Below are 20501 nucleotides of genomic sequence, written 5' to 3'. Positions count from 1 at the left end.
AGTACTGGTTTCCAGACTCTGCATGTCCTCTCTCCAACCCTCTCCCACCATGTGACAGTTGTGAAAGTGACGCAAAGTAATCGCAAAATCCGAACGAATCGGGCAATTCTACTATCCAATTCTGGGTGCGCGTTCCTAGATACATAGAGTATAAGGTACCTGGTGTGCTCGAAGCACTTATACAGTCTGTACCTTACCTTGCCTGCCTAATCGCCTACCGTCCCGGGGTCCGGGTCGGGTGCCTTGCACATGCTTCGTGGGGAGGGGAAACGGTTGGGTGAACCGGCGCCACCACACCACTCTTCTTGGCACTCTGGAGTCGGAACCCACGGATTGGATTCAGGTACCCGGGCGGCCATGTAGGGATCGAGGGGATTTTGTACGTGTTTGAAAGTGGTGGGTGAGGATAAAAAGGGAGGGGTACAGTCTTGACTATGGAGTAGTAGTCGGATGATAGGATCGTAGGATGTTTGACGTCGTATAGACTGCAGTAGTGCAGTACTGCAGTGCAATACAGGTGGGAGTCGGGGACATTCGACCCTTGGCGGCGAAATAGTCGTCTTTTCCAAGGCGAGGGATAGCACTAGTTAGTCAGTCAGTTAACTAGTTAACATAACTAGTTAAGTTAAGTGCTACATGGATGACTAAACAGGGAAGACGAAGACGGGAGGGCTCGAGTGGGTCAGGTCAACTCGAGGCTGAACGGTCAAGCTTGGTACCGTACTGCAGGTGGGAGGCCGAGAGATGGCCTTCTCGGGCGGGACTGCTGGTACTGATCGTGCTACGACTAACTGGCCAAGTGCTCAGTAACAAGTGACAAGTACATTCTGAAGGATGAACAGTGGTCTGGGCCTGAGGTGAGGAGCTCGAGTCTAGTAAAAGAGTTCTAGATAATAGATCTCCTGCAGTATGTGCCTTGTCTACATACCTACAGGCTACCAGTGCCTCCCTAGTCATAAGCTAGTTGTAGTACAATAAGTGCAAATAATGGCACTCCCACCAATCCCACAAGCAGAGCGGAAATCTTCAAGTGATGCGGATCCAGAGTGGACAGAGGATCGACAAATGGGTAAATCTTCAGACTAAGATCGTAGATGAGGAGATGATGAGATGGAACTAGTAATGGTGTACCTATGTGCCCACTGCCCACTGCCCACTGTCGGCGTCCAGTGCCCGGCGTGCCCGGCGTGCCGTGTCCCACTGCGATTCCGATAGAATCATGAATCGATCGTCATCGGAGCTGCCAGGTGAATACCCCTTCCGATACGGGACCGCGACACTCTGGATGAACGGAGAGCGAGAGAGAGTTGGGAACTGGGGGCATGATGGTACTTCATCATCTACACCCTCAGTACACTCCACATTCTCGGTTTGACTTGACCGGTTTACCGTGGAATCAAGCACATTGGCACACAACGTGCTCAACAAGTGTGCCACTGTACTGGATGAACCACCGATCCGTCATAGACTAGCGAAGGATACTCCAGAAACATTGGAATGTAGCGCAATAAAGCCATACACCTCCGTACATTCGGAGGATCTATTCCATGACCATGACAGTCATGGCAAAAGTATATACTCCATAGTCTATGACACGTAGTAGAACCATAGTATAACCATAGTATAGCTACAGTATAACTATACTATAGCTATAGTATACCTATAGTATATAGTCAATAGACTTGTGCATATCCAATCCATCGTGCCCGCAGGTCCGCAGCGTGGTCGAGAGCGTACAAGAGTGCCCAGTGAGAGACTGCGATTCGGGCGGACAGCCAGACTTCCGATCACACTCCAAGTGGATCCTCCGTCCAGCTGCAGGGCCATCACTCTGGTGTGCCGGACGGGCGTACGAGTGGATGGAGGCGTGGACATCGGACCATGGACGCAGGTTCCTGTGGTCCCCATTCAAGCGTCCCCATTCAAGCGTGCAAGCGTGCAACGGGACGTCGAAGACTCATAGGGACTCGAAGAGTCACGGATAAGAAAAGGTCCTTCGGGAAATAAAATTAGGGAAACTGGAACCAGCTGTCAAGAAGAACAAAGAAATCAGTCACACAGGGCCAAGACAAGACCAGTGAAGAACGTAGAGGCATGCAAATCACGAATCAACCTCAAGTCCACCAGTCCACATAACTTGATCACAGGACGATAATCCATTCAAATTCACCCTTGAGAGTCAATGATGGATTATTCCTTTTTTGGAATATTCTCTTTGTCCCTTTCAAAGACCTTTCAGCCGGTTTAGCTCGACTCCACCCGCCGTTGAGAACCAGTCGGCTTCGTGGATCGACGCCTGATGAATGCCTGCGAGCAAGGAGCGCCAATCCCTTCATACGTCGTCCAAACACAGGTACCGTCACATGTGACGAGATGAAAACCACCCGTTCCGCCACGAGGACGCGTCCTCCAGACGCGTCCATACACCCTGAATACATTCTGACCATACCGGCACATACCAAGCATACAGGGCCATCCAGGATCTGGACCGCCCAGAAGTGGTCAAGCCATCAAATCTGTCCTCCTCCACCGATTCCACTTTTTATTTTCATCAACTACGGTCCCCCACTTCCACTTCCCAAAAAGGATCCCTCAATCCATCTTCCCTTTTCATAACTGCACCGTTGGAACACTCCCTCACAAGGAAGGGAAAAAAAAAAGGAAGAAAAGAAAAGTACTTGAACAAAAAGAGAGAAAGCAAAAACGAGGACAGGCTCGTTTCGAGAACAAGGAGAACGGAGAAAAAAAGAAAAAGAGAGAGACAAAAAGGACGTCGGTTCCAGATTTCCCAAAAGGAACATCGAACGACAAAGTCTCTCCATCTCCATCTTCATCCATCCCAGGCGCCTTGACTTGCTTCACTACTTTTCTCATCCTGCCACAGCCTCGGTTTTGTCCATCTGTCCATTTGACTGGCTCGACCGGTCTCGTACAAAGTTCCATCACTGATAGTAGTGACGACGGAGTGTTCTCACTCTCCCACTCTCCCACTCTCCCACCCATCGCTTCACTCGGTACCCGAGTACCAGTACACTGACACACATCACTTCGAGACCGCCGTGTACACCAACACTTGCACCTTCAAGTCCTGCGGCATCTGCACACTTTGCATCCATCGCAATCTGGTCACCGTCAAACACCCCATCCTCGTTAGAACACGCAAGTCTCTCTCGCGCGCGCATCGTCAAGTCGCAATCCAATCCCTTGACAGGATCGACCCATCACCAGGATTCAAGCGGCTCTGGATCAGCATCCATCTCGTGGAGATTCCCACTTGGCCGCCTCCGTCCCCCGCTGATTCGCCTTTCCACGGCGGACGTGTCGATTCTTAGCGCCTGGTGGCCCAACGCTGACCCTCCATACAATCGACCTGGTGCCCTCCACTACGGGACCGCCCAAACCCGATCGACTTTGTACCGTCCCAGAAAGACGAGATATCGAGACCAACCAAAACACGAAAAGGAAAAGAGAAGGAATCACCCAGACTCTAATTCCACTCCAGCGTTCCACTCCCTCTCTGCGTCCGACCACACCTTCTTGTGTAACGACTCCTTCACATTCGAACACAGCCGTCCGTTGGGCAACAACCCAACCCGACCGTCGGCTGAGTTCACCCACGCCCGCGCCATTCCCCCCCCCCCCCCCCCCCTCCACCCCAAAAGGTTTGGTGCTATTCGGATTCCCGCCCGTTGCGACTTCGACTTTTGGCTCTTCCTCGTCGCGCCGCCTGCGCGTTCCCCATCTCCCACGTCGGACCTCGTTTGATCCCGGTATTGACCTGACGCGTCATAGGATCACTCGGTGCTCATAGTGTGGTCTAATTTCACGTCTGCGACCTGTGATACCATGGATTCGACGCGTCCAATGCTCCCTGCTTACACCACCTATGCCCCGGCCTTGGGTTCAGCTGCCCAAGCCGCGATGACATCTCAGCCCCATCTACACCCCTCACCGCTACCACCAACACAACCACCCATGATGGAGAATCGACTGCTTCCTCCCTCCAACACGCACAGGCCATCATCGACCATTGGATTGGTGTCGCAAGGCGCATCCGCCGAGCAGAAACTCGGCTTCGTGCCCATCACTGCGCCAAACCCTCCTCTGTTCACCACCGACTCGCCGGCCAAAAAGTCCTCCTATCCCAACTTTGCGCAGTCCTCCATGCCTCATCAGACCGCTCTCTTCACCACTTTTTCCAGTGCCACTGCCACCGTAAGCTCCAAGCAGACGCAACGTGCGGATGACTCCGAGCACGGTAGCTTCGCCGATTTTCCGCCACCAGCGTATGAAGCCAAGGCGCCCTTGAAGCGCAAGCTGATGGACGCGGCGCCTCTGCGAGAGGGTCCCGTCAAGCGACCCAAGTCCGATGATGCGTCGACCACCCGACTGTCTGAATCGCACCAGATGCCCACCATCGAGGACGACGGCACCAAGCCGCCATACAGCTACGCGTCCCTCATTGGCATGGCCATCTTGCGCGCACCCAACCGACGATTGACCCTGGCGCAAATCTACAAGTGGATTTCCGACACCTTTTCCTACTACAAGAATGTCGATGCCGGCTGGCAGAACAGCATCCGCCACAACCTGAGCCTCAACAAGGCCTTCGACAAGCAGGAGCGACCCAAGGATGATCCTGGTAAGGGCAATTACTGGATCATCAAACCCGGCCATGAGGAGCCGTTCCAGAATCACAAGCAAGTTCGACGCGCCACCATGTCCAGTGTCCCGGTCCCTGCGGCTCCGCCGCGTGAACTGATCTCTCAGCCACCCAGCGCGACCACGACCACAACCTGGGTAGTCCCTCCTCCCCCTATGCGACAGCAACAACAACAACAACAACAACAACAACAACAGCAGCAGCAGCAGCAGCAGCAGCAGCAGCAACAAAGGCACCAGCAACCAGCGCAGCGGCAGCGACAGCCTTCCCATTTGCTGCCGCCGCCACCATCGGCACTCTCACAATCCAAGGCAGGCTCATTCCATGTCGTAGATCTGGATTCGGATGCCACGTTGCCAGCATCAGACCCTGCATTGCAGGAAGATACCGGAGACGAAGCTCCGCAGTGCGCGATGCCCCCACGCCCAGCGGCTATGAGATCTTCCCCTCTTCAAACGATCCGCTCTTCTCCTCCCATTCCTCCCCCTCGATTCTCTCGTGCGGGCACTCCTCCCACGCCCACACACCAGGCGGGACCTACACCTGCCCAGCGTTCGCGCAAACGCAAGTCCATTTCGATGAACGATAGTGGCTACTACTCGTCACTGGAATCGTCCGTGGTTCGGCCTAACAAAGCCGCTCGCATGTTGACTTCGGATCTAGACATTGACCAGCCTCGCATCAATCGCGGGCGGGCCGAGGAAGAGATTTGCCGGATCCGCAGCTCGTCGCATGAGATGAGTCCCGGTCAGGGTGCCTCGCAACCGAAGATGCGCTCCAAGGTTGCATCATCGCCTCGTCCAAGTGAGCCACATGTGAGCATGCTTCCCCCTCCCTTGACCCCCGTCATCAAGTTCAAGAAGCCCGCGCGACCTCCCCCTCTGTCTCGCCCAACACCAATCTGCGCAATCATCGCGCGAGAATTCAGAGCATGGTCAATTCTCCTATCAAACAGCTGGGTCTTGGGGATGATGATACCGTTCCTTGGAGTCCGGCGTTTACTCTCCTCGAAGAGTCCTTGGGCTTGGCTGGCGACTCCGACTCTGACACCGATGAGCCGGTTCGAGGCAGCTTTGAGGTCTATCAAGACCCGCGTACGGAAGATGATCATGCCAATGATGCCGATGACAAAAAATCGCCCGTCCGTGTGTCTTCTAGAAAAGAAATCCCCATCTTCAGTCGCAAAAGATTCAGTCATCCCCTTGCTGATATGGAGGAGCTTGATAAACTTCTTAATCGCGGGCCTCAGCCATATCATTGGAAACCCATCAAGACCCCTCCACCCGCGTCCCCCTCTCGCTTGCCTGATGGCTCACATCTGGGTGAGTCGAAGGAGGAAGACCTGTTTGCCTTCAATTTGTTTGATGAGAACAACGACAGCAACAGCGAAGTCGACGGCGTTGATCTGCTGCAGGGCTTCCAGAAGATCAATGGCTCGAAAAAGGATGAGTCGCTGAAACACAAACTTATTCAAGCACGACCTCAATTGAGTGGTCGCAGTCAGACGACCATGTTCTGAACATGACCGAGTCTTGACTCTTGTTGTTGTTTCTGCCATTGTGGTTGTTGATTTTACCCCTTCCCCGTTCCTGAGTCTCCGCCTTTGTTGTTTTTTTGTCCAGCTCTTTGGATTATTTCGAGCGTTCTTGCGTTATCGCCTTTGAATCCGTTGATTTTTCGTTTTCAAGACTGGTTCCTTACGTTGTCCAGTCCGCTTGATTCCCCTCCACCATCCTCTCATTTCGTGCAACTTTTTTGGGTCCTGATAAACGTGGTAGTGAGTTTTTTCTGGGGTTATTTGATTGTTCACTACTACCTTGCTTTCCTTTTTGATACCCCGGGATTATTTTGCACCTGGCGCATTTTTTGGGCCTTCGTCGAGGAGCTGTGCTCCCCTTGTCTCCCGGCGTTTTTACTGGACATTTGAGTCCTGTCTTTTTCCATCGGTCATAGTGCCGACATGCTTTTCAATTGTCAATCCGGATGTCATCTTCTGGCCATTGTCAACTGCCTCTGGCATATGAACACAAATCACAGCAGGTAGACACCACCTGTTTGCTTGTTTCGTGGGTTCATCCGAAACCCCCCCCCCCCCCCCCCCCCTTGTCGATTCTCGACATCTATCCTCATCATTCCACCGAGTCTTGGGTGGCTTGACCGATCTTGATCTGGATATCTTCTCGCGTTTACGTTCCTTTTCTGATTCGCGCCTCTTTCACACACACAAGCTGAGGCCTGACTACGACATTCTTCACGACGTCAAGACGCATACGAACAAGCGCTGGTTTTTTAGTTTGCTTTTTCTTGTTCTTTTTTTCTTCACTCATTGGGACCCCGAGATTGTTTTTGCGTTTATGCATTTGGGTCCCCCCCCCCCAGGCCTTGCACCTTCCCCTTCTCACTGGCCTTTCCCCCTTTCCCCTTACTCCCTCCACTGTGTCCCCGACTTTCCACATATGCGAAATTCCCTCGATGAATCTGTTGCCCAGGTGGTCTTTTTTTTGATTTCTGTTTTGAAAATTCCGACAATAGCGACGCAAAGGTATCAAGGCGTGCGGCATGGCTTTGGAAAATTGGGTTTCTGGGCTGGTTGCACTGATGACGACATATTATCGGCGGCGCTATTGGATTTTGTTTCCGTTTTATCGATGACTTGTGCTTTTAGTTTAACTTAATTTGAGAATGATTCCCCCTGCTATTTACATGCGCAATTCCTGTAAACCCTCTACTTTTTCCCGCGGTAGGAAAAGGAAAAGTCCAATCTTGATAATACATCAACACATCTTAAGACAATCAACCAAATCAAGGGCACTCTCCAAACGCCCGTGACTAAGAAAATGAACCCTATCACGAACGCCATCCCAGTCCCCAATCCACAAGGCACAAGCCACAAGCCCCGTCGTCCATGTTCAAAGCACAAAGACCACAATAGCGTAGGCATGTAGGCGTGGAAGCCAGATACACGGTGGTTGGTGGCGTATGGGGCGACGATTGGACCTGGACTTGCAAATGTAGGACTAGGGGGACGGGGAAATGTGGAAGTGGAGGGTTATTTGCGCTTGTGCTTTGCTGTTTGGTTCTACTGTTTGGTTCTGCAGGGTGCAGGCGGAGTATGGACCCCATAGGACGTGCGTCTTCTTTTGCAGTAGAGTATAGAGTGTAGAGGTCATTGTGTCGAGGATCTAGTATGGACATTTCGCGGGTTGTTTCCGAATAATCGACAGCTTATTGGAAACGAGAGAAAAAAAAAGACAAGGAGATCAGAATGAAATACAGCCGTCTGCGAGATGCTGCCAGTGCTTTATTATATTCGCTTGCTCTAATGAATCGGAAGAGAAATGGTATAATCGAAGGCTCAGACGTCAAGACGAGCGCAGTGCACACTGCACTGTGCAGGTCAAGGCAGTCCAGATAGAAGAAAAAGGTCTGTCTCCTTTTTGCTTTGGGTTGGGGCAAACGTGAGACGCCGAGAGGACGGACTTGTTTCTTTTTTCCGGCCCAAATGGAGGAAGTAGGAAAGTCCCAGCTGGTTCGAAGCGGTCCATTTCATTTCGCCCGGGAGTGAGTGTTGTTTGTTTTTCCATGCACTCATCCTCAGACCTCGGGTTGCTTTGCTGCCTTTTTTTTTTTCTGTCAGTTTTTGGCATCGAATGGTGGCTTGGATTGATTGGGCTGGTACTGAGATTTTGGGGACCGCGACTTTGAATTTGCAGCTCATACAGCTGCGCAACCAGTCTCCTCGAGTCCCGAGTATCGAGTCCAAGTCCAAGTCTCCCATGGGTATTCTCTGACCCGACGAGACTTATTCTCAGCAGAGTCATTCTTTTGCCCAATCTGCAAAAGAAAAAAAAGCCCATCTTGTAGGTAGAATCTTTCGTAGGGAGCGCCAGACGAATGAGGAATACCATGCTGCTAGTCTGTACATCGTTGGGAGATTTTGACGGTGGACGACCGACGCAACACCTGTTTAATCACTGCTCGCGCAGCCACGGCATCCACAGCTCACACATTGAATAGACTGTTCATCCTTCAATTGAGCCTTGGGTACACGGCAAATGCATGTGGAATTGAAGTTCGTTTCCTTGGTTTGAACGCAGCGCAAACAGCAGAGCTAGGTCATGTGGTGTAGGTTAGTACAGTTGTTTTTGATGGAAATATGTTCATCACATTGTCAAGGGATCGCGAGTACCGGACTGGGGATAAGGTATGGTATGAGGGGAATGTGCGAGGAAATATTGAATGATGCTTCTCTCGACTCACCTTTTCATAACCTTGCTTCTTCCATTTGGCGATGAGGTTTGCATCAGCATAGTTGTTCTTCAATAACCAGTCGTACAATTGCTTTGAGATGGCTTCTTTTTCGTAGTACAGATCATAAATGTATCGAGAGCCTGGAAGCAGACGGATCATGTCAGTTTTCAAGTCATGAACGAACGTATCATGCAACACTGAAACAATCGCTGGCACAAGAGCTAAGATGGATAATCGAGCAGAGGGGCCCAGCGACACAATATCGCAAGTCAACCGGCCCTTGGAAAGTTTGAGGCTTCCGCGCAAAAGTGCGCTCATACGCGACGGAGAGCAGCAAAAGACAAAAAGTGGATTTCCACATACGTTGGTGACTGATCTGGAAGATCGGCCAGAGAACTTCATGCTTCTTCTTCCCCTCATGAGATGCGTTTTCGGCATCTTTCATCTTGTTGTTGAATTCCAGCAGAGTATCCTCGATATCATCGAACCCTGCTGGTGGGGGTTTGCGATTGCGAGCGGCGGTGCGGACAGGAGGCATGGTGGCGGGATGAAAAAATAGTGTTCGCGTTGAGTTGATTTCACTCGATTTTGGATATTTCTTCTCAAGTAAACGCCCACACTCTCGTGGAGATTTAAATGCAAAAAAAAAAACACCCGAGTGAGTTGTACCTTCAAGACAGTTGGGCTTCGACGAAAGCCGCTTGAGCCAGTTCCGCGTCATTTTTGTGCCGGTGCAGACCGCCTCGCCGATTTTGCGGGCAGAGCGAACTTCCGCGGATCGACCGGGGCGCAGCTCGAGGTCAAGTCCGCGATCATTTCACCTCTAACCAGTCCTTGAATAAGTATTTGCTGTTTTTCAAAGAACTTTCTGCACCCATATTCATACACACACACATCACCATGGACCCCTCTCTTGACCTTTCCAAGCTCAGTGATGCCGACAAGGCTGATCTGCAGCAACAACTCGCCAACGAGCAGCAGAAGGCGACTATCCAGCAGAGTAAGTTGCGCCTCGACGTAGTATCGTCGGAATAAACAAGAGCGACCTGTTCCATGCGAATTCCCGCTCACATTCGTTGCCTTGTGTTCGACTTTCTCTTCATCGAAGGATGACCCTTCACATGCCATCTCTTCAAACCACCGCCTCCAGCTCATGCTCGAAGCTCCTCGGACCAAAAAGCCAATTGCTAACTATTGTCTTCTCGCGCCTTCACAGCCGTCCACTCCTTGAACGAGACTTGCTTCAAAAAGTGCACCTCCGCCAAGAGCTTCTCTTCTGGCACCCTCGACCGAACCGAAGAAGCTTGCGCCGCGAACTGCGTCGACCGATGGATGGATTCACAATTGTTGATTCTGCAGAAGTTGGGAAGCATGCGCCAGTAGATATACTGCCGCGGTTCTTCATATAATGCATCGGGAGCCACATGAAACCCGAGAACAGGGGCGGGAAAAGATCGGCAACGGCGAAAAGCTGTTGGTATCGAATCTGGACCAGCTGTTTCGAGTCTGGGCTATTGGGAATAGGGCCAATTTACACGAGGCCGCGCTTGGTGGAAGCGATCTGTTCTTCTTTCTGGTCCTTCTTTCTGGTTGTTCGTCTCCTTTCTAGAAAGTGTGACTGTAGATCTGAGTGATGGAGGCTCAATTCCTCGTCCGTCGATCTGATAAGGCTATACCGGGGTTGTGTCTTTATAGAAGGATACATTAGAGGCCTTATATTGCTCATCTTTTTGCCAGCCGATGTCTGCCGATGATTGGGTTGGATGTTTTCAACCGAGGATTATATCGAAGAGCATGGTCGGGTTTCTTGTATACTATTATCAAAGTGAATGAAAAAGCTTTGTCTGTGAACTATTTCTAGAGAGGTAGATATATCATCATTCGTGGACATGCTCGCAGCAGCGAGAGCTCTTCTGGCATGTAAGCATTTGGAGTATAGTCAATCACGGCTTACAGACTTGAGGCCGCTGTGGTGCAAGTGTTAACAGATGGATGATTACTTGGCAGAATAATCTGAGAGCGTGTTCTCGAAACCGTGTCCGTGGGGTGACGTGGTGCGAGTCCTCGACTACGTTTCTGTCGTGCGACAAAAAGACCAATTAATGCGTTCTACATGGGTGTTCGAAAGGCCAAGGCAGAAGCAGTTGAGCACCGTTCTCCGTCCGCCAAACACATTCACACCATTTCTACGCAGACACGACTCGAGGTTGGCTTATTTAATCATGTCAAGAAGTATTTCTTTTTTGTATCATTCAGCCCTCGTTGCCGCGTATAACAGCCAAGGTGCTGGCTGGTATTGAGAATCACCACGGTGGAAAACAAAGTTCGCCTAAACCCAAAGAATTCAATTTCCTAAATCTCCAATTTTAGACAATAGCCAGCTTGGTGGCGGCAATGTCCAGAGCGTCAACATCAGCCGTGAGACGGGCGTAGGCCTTCTTGGAGCCGTCGGGGCTAGATAACAGTGAAAGTTAGCATGTGGAAACCTGGTCTGAGGGAAGATTGCCATGCGCAAAAAGCAGAGATGCCCGGCGCTGCGCAGATTGTTACATACCGGACAAGGGTGTTGACCTTGACGGTGTCAACGTCGTACAGCTTCTTAAGAGCCTGCTTGATCTGGCGCTTGTTGGCCTTGACGTCAACGATGAAGACGAGGGTGTTGTTCTCCTCGATCTTCTTCATGGCGCTCTCGGTGTTCAGGGGGTACAGGATGATGTTGTGAGCATCCATGCGGGGGTCACGGGGGACCGAGACACGGGGGTACTTGGGAGACCGAGAGAGCTGCAGGGTCTTGGGGCGGTGGAAGGTGGTCGAGGTGCGGACCTTGCGAGCCTTGTGGAGCTAATTGTTCGCATGAGGTGTTAGTTCGACCTTGCTAGATTTGAACTCCTGGGTGATTCGGAAAGCCATTCGTCGCAACCATGGACAGTCGGGAAAGAGACATGGTTGTGGAGAGCGGCAGGCCGTGCATAGAGAGCAAGGAAAAAAGGTGAAAACGTACGGAAGAGCCCTTAACGACTGCCTTGGCGGCAGCGTTAGCCCGGGAGGCATTGCCTGTCAGACGCACTCAAAGTCAGTTTTCGGAACAGGCACAAGAGGTGTCGAAAAAAAAGGCCGAATAATGTGTGTAGATTGCGAATTGTAGCCAATCGAGAAATTCAATTCCAGAGAGTGAAGTTTTTCCATCTTTTCAATCCTTGCCGATGTCGATTTCTGTCGTTGCTGTCGTTGATGTCGTCGCCGGTTTCTTGTGTTCGTGGGTTTCCGCGCGATTGTAAAGCCCACACGATGTGGGATTCGAGATTACACATTGTCGTGTCCATCCACCTCTTTTTCTTCAACCTCTCCAGAACGAATTTTCGCGGTCGCACAATTTTCCATAATATGGTAGAACGCATAGAGGCAAGGTCATTCGTAACGTACCTTGCTTGGTGGTAGGGGCCATGGCTGTCGTCCGCTGTCGTTGTGATTGTCGTCGCAGTGTCGAAGTTCGAACAATTTGGAGTGGCTTCGCTAAGCGAAAACCCTACCACTGTGTGGGTCAGGTGATCTCAGGCGGTCAGTTCTGGCGGCCGGCCACCGGGCCCGCAAAGCAGCTTAGTCATGCTAGACATGCAGACATTACAGTCACATGACTTGGAGCTCCACCCGATAATGGATCGTCTCTTTTGGTGTATGGAGACAAAAGAAAATTGGGAATCCGTTAATTCGGAGTTGAGAATGTGTATGAGCTCATGTGCATTGATCGCGGGTGTTCCACTTCGGGGGTACCGTTGAAATTGATAAACCCTGTGCTCATCTAAGACTCCCCAAACTCTGTCATTGAATTTCTCTCAAAGAATGGGTCCAAAAAGCCGTTCCAAACGGCCAAGCCTTCTATCGAAAGGCCGACCACCAACCGTCAAGCCCAAACAAGCAGCACTTTCAGCCAAAGCAACCCGCAACCTCATCCGCTCCCACCACCAACTCTTGAAAGCTCGCGTCCAAGCCGAAAAGGCCGGCGACACCGCAAGAGTCAGTAGTATTGATGCCCAAATCCAAGCCAATGGCGGTCTTGACAGTTATCAGATCGCCAGCAAGCTCGGGCAATCCCTGGACCGAGGCGGCGATTCCAGCAAGATCCTCATTGACTGGATCAAGCCTGAGTTAGCACAGTGGAAGCCGGATTTGCCCAAATTGCGGGTTTTGGAAGTCGGCGCGCTAAGCACGAAGAATGCTTGTTCGAGGACGCCGGCACTAGATGTTACTCGGATTGATTTGAATTCGCAGGAACCGGGGATTCTGAAGCAGGATTTCATGGAACGTCCGTTGCCTGCGTCGGATGCTGAGCGGTTTCATATTCTGAGTCTTTCTCTGGTCTTGAATTATGTGCCCGATGCGGAGGGTCGAGGTGACATGCTGAAGCGTTGTCGCGAGTTTTTGACAGCCCAATCTCCAATCACTTTTGTGCCGACGCTGTTCTTTGTCCTTCCTGTTGCATGTGTGGATAATTCACGCTACGTGACCGAGGATCGTCTACTCGACATTTTGTCCAGTCTGGGTTTTCAATTGATGCAAAGCAAGCGCAGCAACAAGTTGATCTATCAACTATGGCATTACACAGGCCAATCTGCCACGCGCAGTTTCAAAAAGGAAATGCTCAATCCCGGCGCTAAGAGAAACAACTTTGCCATCATTCTGCGTCAGGGGTGATATCACAGATCATCATCATCATCAAAAGCAACAAGAAAGCCATTATAAACACATTGCATCACGCCATGCATATCCACACACGGTCAGCCCACCATTACAGAGGGTTGAGGAAAGACACACAAGCTTTCACGACCTCAACCCTCAATTCTCTGCGATCATGTCCCGCGGCAAGAATGCCCAGACAGTTCCTATCGCCGCCAGAATGGTGGACGAGATCAGCAGGAACCAATCGAGAATTCTCTCACGCCGGGGAATCTCATTTCCAAAGATCTTTAAGTAGAATGCCAGCGGGAAGATGATGCAGATCGTGAAGCAGAGGAATGATCCGAGGAAGGCCATGATGCGGTCAAAGGCAGGGAAGACCACCGCCAACACGACAATCAAAGCTACAGTGAAGACACGAACGGCGGCCCGGCCCATCTTTCGCATTGACTCGCCTTGCTGATGGTCGCCGGAGCCAGGCCCGGCTGCCACACCACAGATGACTTCAAACGTGGCCACGAGAGGGCGTGCACTGTGACGCAGTCAGCCCAATACTCTATGCTTGCCTGTCATTGGATAAACACTTTTCCACTTACTTCAGAGGAACTTTGGTCAATGGAATGATTGCAATGAACATGATAATGCAGACAGAAATGGCCTGTGGATACTGGTCCACTCTGAGGACATTTGCTGTAATTTCATCACGAACAACATCTCCAAACATGAGCCAGCCAATAATGGCCATGGAGCAATCAAGAGAAAACTTGACCTGGTCAGCGCGCATGTTCAGTAGTCTTTATAATTGACAACGAATGACCAACCGTGAAGATGTATGTAGACCACAAACTCTTTCCGTATTTCTTTGGGTGCCTCATGTCACGATAGATGTTGGGAAACACACCATGTCCGCCCCACGGAGCTGGATTTTGAAATTAGCAAAAGTTGGGGTGGGTGAAGAGACCCGAAGCATCAGCATAAGCAACATACACATGATGAGACCGAAACTCAATGGCAAAGTTGCCCAATTCTCTGGGAACAGGAAAGTCTTTGCAGGCTGCCGCAAAGATCCCGGGGAATCGGATTTGATCAACCCGTCAATGCAAATGAGGAGAACGACTATTTGTAGTCAGCACAGGTTTCGTCACCTAGTCGAGATCATGTCCAGATCGTCTATCTCAAGATCAGAGACTTACTGGATGTGCAAGAGACGATTCCCAATATGCTGGTAACACTGAGGAAACGCAGCGGTAGGAAGTTCAAGGGAATAAGCACCAGACCACAGGCAATCTTCCACTCAAGAAGACCGAGGACTGGAACCAGGACATGTAAGCTGTCTGCAAACAAAACCACCAGCGCCACACAAGCACCAAGCAACTCCAGGCAGAACAGAATACTTGTCACCAGGCGTGCCTGCTGACCAAAGCTGATATATGCCAAGTCAGCGTAAGTCACCAAGCTCTTATCTACATCCAAGCACTTGGCTAGAATTCGAGCGGTATACGAGGTTGTCACAGCGGAGTAAATCAGGAAGGACAATCCCAGCACCCAACCCGCGTGTTTCATGGCTAATGGCAGACTCAGCAGGCCAATACCGATCAACACGTTCACCGAGTTGAAGATCGTTTGAGGCACAGTCGACTGTCCGAGAATGATGTCTTCATGAGTCCCATCCTCGTGTTCCACATGCTTGACAATGAGAGGCTGTCGATCAGGGTCTGTAGTGCCGTCTGCGTGGGACTGCTGATGCTCTCGGTGGAACTGAATCGCATTACGGCGCGTTGACTCGCTCACACGAGATGAGATCGTGCCATACGATGCAGCATAGCTTCTGTCAAAAGACGAGGCAAGGAGACCCGCGCTTGGGACATGCTTGCGGGGCCGACCCGGTGCGCTCAGGTCCTCCTGTTCCGAATCTTCTCCTTCAGAATCCTCAGACAGTAAAGGCCGCTCGTTGTCGCTTTGGCGGCCCCACGGAGCGGAGCTTCGCGAGCCATTGTCTAAGCCGGATGCGATAGCAAGGTCATCGTCGAGATCTGCCGAGACAAATGACGAGCGCCGAGGGAGAACTTCCGGAAATTGGGCTGCTCTTTGCCACGAGCGTGCGAAGTTGTCAATACTGTTCGGTCCACCGACTTGGCGAATGCGAGAGAAAGATGACGATCTGTGATGGATAGTTAGAAAGATGAATGCCTATCGCGACGACAAGCTGAGCAATGACACTCCTCCCATCTGCGATTCAACAACCTACCTGACTCTCCCAAGGTTCTCCAGATCGGAAATTTGATTTCCCCGATTTTGCTGATCCGCGTCGTACGAGTGTGCTGCTACAGCCGACGGAAGTCGTGATGAACCCCAGCTTGACGCCTCGCCTATGGCCTCGTCTGAATTCCCAGGTGCCATTGACGGTCAAATGCTTTGTAGCGACCCCTCAATCTTCTCGAACGGTCGTGTGCCGAGTCGCAGGCGACCGCAGCGGGTGGAGTCCGCGGTGAAGGTTGAACGAGCTGTTCTTGGCCTTTGGGACGGGAAAGTGCACCCGAACGGGACAGAAGGCACTGATTTTGCAAGTGAAACTGCCCCCTGTCTTTGACCGACGAGAGATGAATACTGGGCGAAGAGACTTGTACACAAAAACTTTGTTATGAGTTCTACTGGAGGTCTTCGAGGATCAAGTTGTATTCCAGGGAAAGATAGGAGCGAATCGGCGCGAAAACAAGAAGGAAGCTCCTAGCTCCGATTAGTGTCTCGTATTGTGGGGTTGAAGCGTACACTAACACTGATAAGCGCTCTTTTGACTCTCGCGCCACAGATTGGAGGGTTTCGAGTATGTAATGAATAGATCGAGACGAAGAGATCAGTGAGGCGACCGAAGAGTAAGACTTCTCCTAGCGCATGTCTACGGGTGCAGTAGGGTCGAGAGGAAGGCAAGAGGATCTCACGAGGTCAACTGCAGATTCTTATTTCTCGAGGAGGAAAGCAACAAACTTGAGCATCTCAAGTAGTTGGCGATCGGCGCCGAGCAGACCTGCACTACCCCGTCTAGACCAGCCACGGTCGGAGGTTAGAGTGGGTTGTGGATCACAGTCGAGGGAATGGTCACGGTGAGGCAATCAATTCAAGACATGAGGAGAAAGTCCGAGGGCGATGGAGGTTACAAAGGTTTCTGTTCGTATGTGGTTTGATGACATGCAGTCTCACTCAACCAACGGCTGGCAGTGATGATAAGTTCTAGCTTATCTGCACGTGCATACGATGACGGTAGTAGTGTGAAAGGCACAGTAGTGACAATACTACTGTAACTGATCCGAGTCTCAAAGACCGCCAATGAGTCCGTGACCTCCAGTGGACCTCCGGCCAGACGGGAGTGAAGGGCTCACGGTCATGTGATTCCAAGGTAATCATTGCCCCAGTCCTTCAGGTACAGTACCAACTACCAAAGAACACGGACTCGAGCCGATAGTGATACTGTACCTGGGAGATAATAGGGCTACAGTGAGTAGTCGGCACATGTCGAATCTGTGACACGCATGAAGCGGGTATGTATGTAGGTCAGGTAGTAAAAATCACAGAGATCGTTTTTGAATTGGTTGCTTTTCTATACATTACTCAGAGATGCTCCTCTGGCGGCTTCAGCACTAGCAATGCTTTTCTATCAATCTCATGTAGACAGGCATTGTGCCAGCGTGTCGGACAATCTCATATACCACGGGCTTTCAGTTGTCGATCAGCTGCTCATGATTGCGATGAACTTCCATAATTATAGCAAGTGACAGTGTTCGAATCAGTTTGTCGGTTGATTTGATGAGGCCACCAACCTGAGGTTGAGACCATCCATCATTCGTAAACAGACCTCTTCGTCAGTAGAAGCGTACTTGTATACTGATGGTTTCCTATATGCTCAGCATACCGGATGAGTCGATGAGTCGATGAGTTGATGACTTGGTGGTGTACGCTCTACCAGTCATACTCTCATAACTTAACCTAGAGAACACTCTTCATGAAGAGGTCCATGAAGAGGAAGAGATCGTGCGAGATATAGTAAGCCACTCCCAGGTGATGCATACATGCTCGATTTCCGAGAAACCGATCAATGCGAGTGAGGAGAATCAAGACTAAAGATCCTAGAGGGCAAAAAGGACAGTGAATGCAATGAAATGCTGGATGCAGTCAATGTGCTGCACTAGGGTCAAGGCGGTACCGAATAGAGCAAAGATGGCTTGAGAGTGACAAGTGCTTATAGGGCTGCGCCTGACTGCATAGCATCTTCAGTGTATATACCATTGCATAGTAGTAAGTCTACCAGTGATTTTGAGCCGATGTACATGAAGAGTACCTGCTTCAATCTGCTGATTGCATTGTCTACCAGGTACCCAGTACCCCGCCTTGGCTGCCCAGTTGTGCACCAACTGGACAATCCCACCGTTGTACCAACTGCCAACCAGCGGACACGGCCGGCGGCTTACCTCAGCCCACCCAGCGACTCGAGCCCAAAGAGCCCCTCGAAACCCCACGCCAGCGCGAAAAATGGAATTTTGCAACGACGTCAAAGGGTGTTGAAAGATCTTCTTCCCCACTACCCAAGTTCCCTCATATACTGTGAGTCTGACCCCTGGGCAAACAACTTGGGACCACGTGAAACACCACAACTAATTTGTGCCTTTGTTACCACCTTTCAAAGAGTCTAGGGACTTTGACCTGTCTGTCTTCGGGTCGCTTCATATCGTGCTACCCGGTTAGGTGTCGATAGGCAGGGCCTCGGATATTACTTTCTTCACCCCCGGATTTAAACCTGAGCCTCGCCCATCATGAGTTCCAAAGAGCAGGGTCAGGGTGAAGCGGAGAAGAACATTGAGATCTGGAAGGTCAAGAAGCTGATCAAGCGCCTGGAATCCGCTCGCGGAAATGGTACCTCCATGATTTCGCTCATCATCCGTACGTCCTGCCATTCCCGGAAGAAAGCCCTGACACAGGAGCCTTGGTGGACAAAGAAGAGTTCATTTCCGCTAAGTCAATCGCCTATGCAGCTCCCAAGGATCAGATCTCTCGCGCCGCGAAGATGTTGGCTGAAGAATACGTACGTGCTGCCTCCCTGATAAAAGGAGCCGTTCCCTCCCATGATGTTCAGTGCGGGTAGCTGTGGCTATTCCCGACTCTTGGGCCCCCGGGGAGTACAAACGAGAGGCTAACCCGATTCATCAGGGCACTGCCTCCAACATCAAGTCCCGTGTGAACCGATTGTCTGTGTTGTCGGCCATCACTTCTACCCAGCAGCGTCTCAAGCTGTACAACAAGGTTCCTCCCAATGGCTTGGTCGTCTACTGTGGTGAAATCATCACCCAAGAAGGCAAGGAGCGCAAGATTAACATTGATTTCGAGCCCTTCAAGCCGATCAACACTTCGCTCTATCTTTGTGACAACAAGTTCCACACAGAAGCGCTGAGCGAGCTGCTCGAATCGGACCAGAAGTTCGGTTTCATTATCATGGACGGTAACGGTGCGCTCTTCGGTACTCTGAGTGGTAACACTCGTGAGATTCTGCAGCGCTTGTCTGTCGATCTCCCCAAGAAGCACGTAAGTTTCTCTCCAATTGTCCAACATAATTCCTGTCGCCCACGGTCAATACCGTGCCATCAATTCCTTTAGGTACTACCTTTGTATTTGCATGGCTCACTCTTTCTTTTCTATTCTTTTCTATACAGGGTCGTGGTGGTCAGTCCGCTCTGCGTTTCGCGCGTCTGCGTGAGGAAAAGCGTCACAACTACGTGCGCAAGATCGCCGAACTGGCGGTTCAAAACTACATCACCAACGACAAGGTCAACGTTGCCGGTCTCGTCCTGGCTGGTTCCGCCGACTTCAAGAACGACCTCAACCAGTCCGACATGTTCGACCAGCGTCTGCAGGCAAAGGTCATCAAGGTGGTTGACGTGTCCTACGGTGGAGAGAACGGTTTCAACCAGGCCATCGAATTGGCCGCCGAGACTTTGAGCAGTGTCAAGTTCATCCAAGAAAAGAAGTTGATTGGCAAGTACTTTGAGGAGATTTCTCAAGACACCGGCAAGATCTGTTACGGTGTTGAGGATACTCTGAAGGCTCTTGAACTTGGTGCTGCCGAGACCTTGATTGTGTTCGAGAACCTCGACGTCACCCGCTGGGTCTTGAAGGATTCCAATGGCTCCGAGATCATTGTGCACACTACTAAGGCGCAGGAGAGCAACCGTGAGCTCTTCCAGGATAAGGAGACCGGCGCCGAGATGGAAGTCGTTGACTCGGGCTCCTTCTTGGAGTGGCTGGCTGAAGCCTACAAGGACTTTGGTGCTGAGCTGGAGTTTGTGTCTGACCGGTCCAGTGAGGGTAACCAGTTCGTGAAGGGCTTTGGTGGTATCGGTGCCATTCTTCGCTACAAGGTCAACTTTGAGCAGCTTGCCGACTACAGCGACGATGATGAGTTCTACGATGATTGACGATGCGACACCCTCGCAGAGAGCGAGGATGGACGGCCAGAAGCTCCCGCGGCGAGGCTTCTGACGGCTCGCCCCGTGGATCACGCAAGCGACTCCAAGACTGGAACTTGGGTCTCCGTGAAGGAGATCGTCAACGAGAATGTTCTAAGCCTTGTGTAGTTGCCCAGAGGTGAGTCTCTCGTTTCTGATTCCCCGTCGTCTCTCACAATTCTGTCCCGTTGCTAACTTCACACTCTTTTTCTTGCCAGGGTCATCCAAGCTCCATAAAATGCCCACTGAGGTTACCTCAGTGTCTGATGATCTTGAGGTGTAAATTGCTATTTGAATGGTTGGATGCAACTCTCTGCGACTTTCACTCGCCCACTGCCCCGACTCTACATTACGCATGAGCGTGTCGTGAGACAAGAACAGGGTTCAAAAGCAGCGCGGGTGATTGTCGTCTTGCTGCGGTC

At 51.2% G+C, this 20501-nt stretch overlaps 8 protein-coding genes across 8 annotated transcripts; 5 read left to right on the top strand and 3 right to left on the bottom strand.

Annotated features, from left to right (window-relative positions):
* Positions 1–3846: 3846 nt before the first annotated feature.
* Positions 3847–6182, top strand: N7539_009478 (forkhead box transcription factor; the record flags this gene model as incomplete). The annotated part of the gene is made up of 2 exons (XM_056939073.1): positions 3847–5467; positions 5518–6182. The coding sequence occupies 2 exons, from the start codon at positions 3847–3849 to the stop codon at positions 6180–6182; spliced, it is 2286 nt and encodes a 761-aa protein (XP_056785795.1).
* A 2448-nt stretch (positions 6183–8630) lies between these two features.
* On the bottom strand, positions 8631–9452 carry N7539_009477 (BUD31 family protein; the record flags this gene model as incomplete). The annotated part of the gene is made up of 3 exons (XM_056939072.1): positions 8631–8774; positions 8924–9054; positions 9278–9452. The coding sequence occupies 3 exons, from the start codon at positions 9450–9452 to the stop codon at positions 8631–8633; spliced, it is 450 nt and encodes a 149-aa protein (XP_056785794.1).
* A 362-nt stretch (positions 9453–9814) lies between these two features.
* Positions 9815–10297, top strand: N7539_009476 (Tim10/DDP family zinc finger protein; the record flags this gene model as incomplete). Its single annotated transcript, XM_056939071.1, has 2 exons — positions 9815–9914; positions 10131–10297. 2 exons carry the CDS (start codon positions 9815–9817, stop codon positions 10295–10297), a joined length of 267 nt encoding a protein of 88 aa, XP_056785793.1.
* Positions 10298–11280: 983 nt separating this feature from the next.
* N7539_009475 (60S ribosomal protein uL23) lies at positions 11281–12359 on the bottom strand (the record flags this gene model as incomplete). Its single annotated transcript, XM_056939070.1, has 4 exons — positions 11281–11368; positions 11469–11755; positions 11916–11968; positions 12338–12359. 4 exons carry the CDS (start codon positions 12357–12359, stop codon positions 11281–11283), a joined length of 450 nt encoding a protein of 149 aa, XP_056785792.1.
* Positions 12360–12754: 395 nt separating this feature from the next.
* On the top strand, positions 12755–13606 carry N7539_009474 (25S rRNA (adenine2142-N1)-methyltransferase; the record flags this gene model as incomplete). The annotated part of the gene is made up of 1 exon (XM_056939069.1): positions 12755–13606. The coding sequence occupies one exon, from the start codon at positions 12755–12757 to the stop codon at positions 13604–13606; it is 852 nt and encodes a 283-aa protein (XP_056785791.1).
* Positions 13607–13747: 141 nt separating this feature from the next.
* N7539_009473 (putative transporter) lies at positions 13748–15988 on the bottom strand (the record flags this gene model as incomplete). The annotated part of the gene is made up of 6 exons (XM_056939068.1): positions 13748–14120; positions 14185–14357; positions 14410–14507; positions 14576–14704; positions 14782–15749; positions 15837–15988. 6 exons carry the CDS (start codon positions 15986–15988, stop codon positions 13748–13750), a joined length of 1893 nt encoding a protein of 630 aa, XP_056785790.1.
* Positions 15989–18393: 2405 nt separating this feature from the next.
* On the top strand, positions 18394–20049 carry N7539_009472 (translation termination factor eRF1; the record flags this gene model as incomplete). The annotated part of the gene is made up of 4 exons (XM_056939067.1): positions 18394–18520; positions 18613–18662; positions 18788–19159; positions 19288–20049. 4 exons carry the CDS (start codon positions 18394–18396, stop codon positions 20047–20049), a joined length of 1311 nt encoding a protein of 436 aa, XP_056785789.1.
* A 2-nt stretch (positions 20050–20051) lies between these two features.
* On the top strand, positions 20052–20316 carry N7539_009471 (uncharacterized protein; the record flags this gene model as incomplete). Its single annotated transcript, XM_056939066.1, has 2 exons — positions 20052–20218; positions 20298–20316. 2 exons carry the CDS (start codon positions 20052–20054, stop codon positions 20314–20316), a joined length of 186 nt encoding a protein of 61 aa, XP_056785788.1.
* Positions 20317–20501: the final 185 nt, after the last annotated feature.

The sequence above is a fragment of the Penicillium diatomitis genome, assembly GCF_028827545.1.
Source record: "Penicillium diatomitis strain IBT 30728 chromosome Unknown utg000017l_segment0_segment0, whole genome shotgun sequence".
Classification (NCBI taxonomy): Eukaryota; Fungi; Ascomycota; class Eurotiomycetes; order Eurotiales; family Aspergillaceae; genus Penicillium; species Penicillium diatomitis.
Note: the sequence above shows the minus strand (reverse complement) of the source record. Positions and strands in the feature narration are given on the sequence as shown.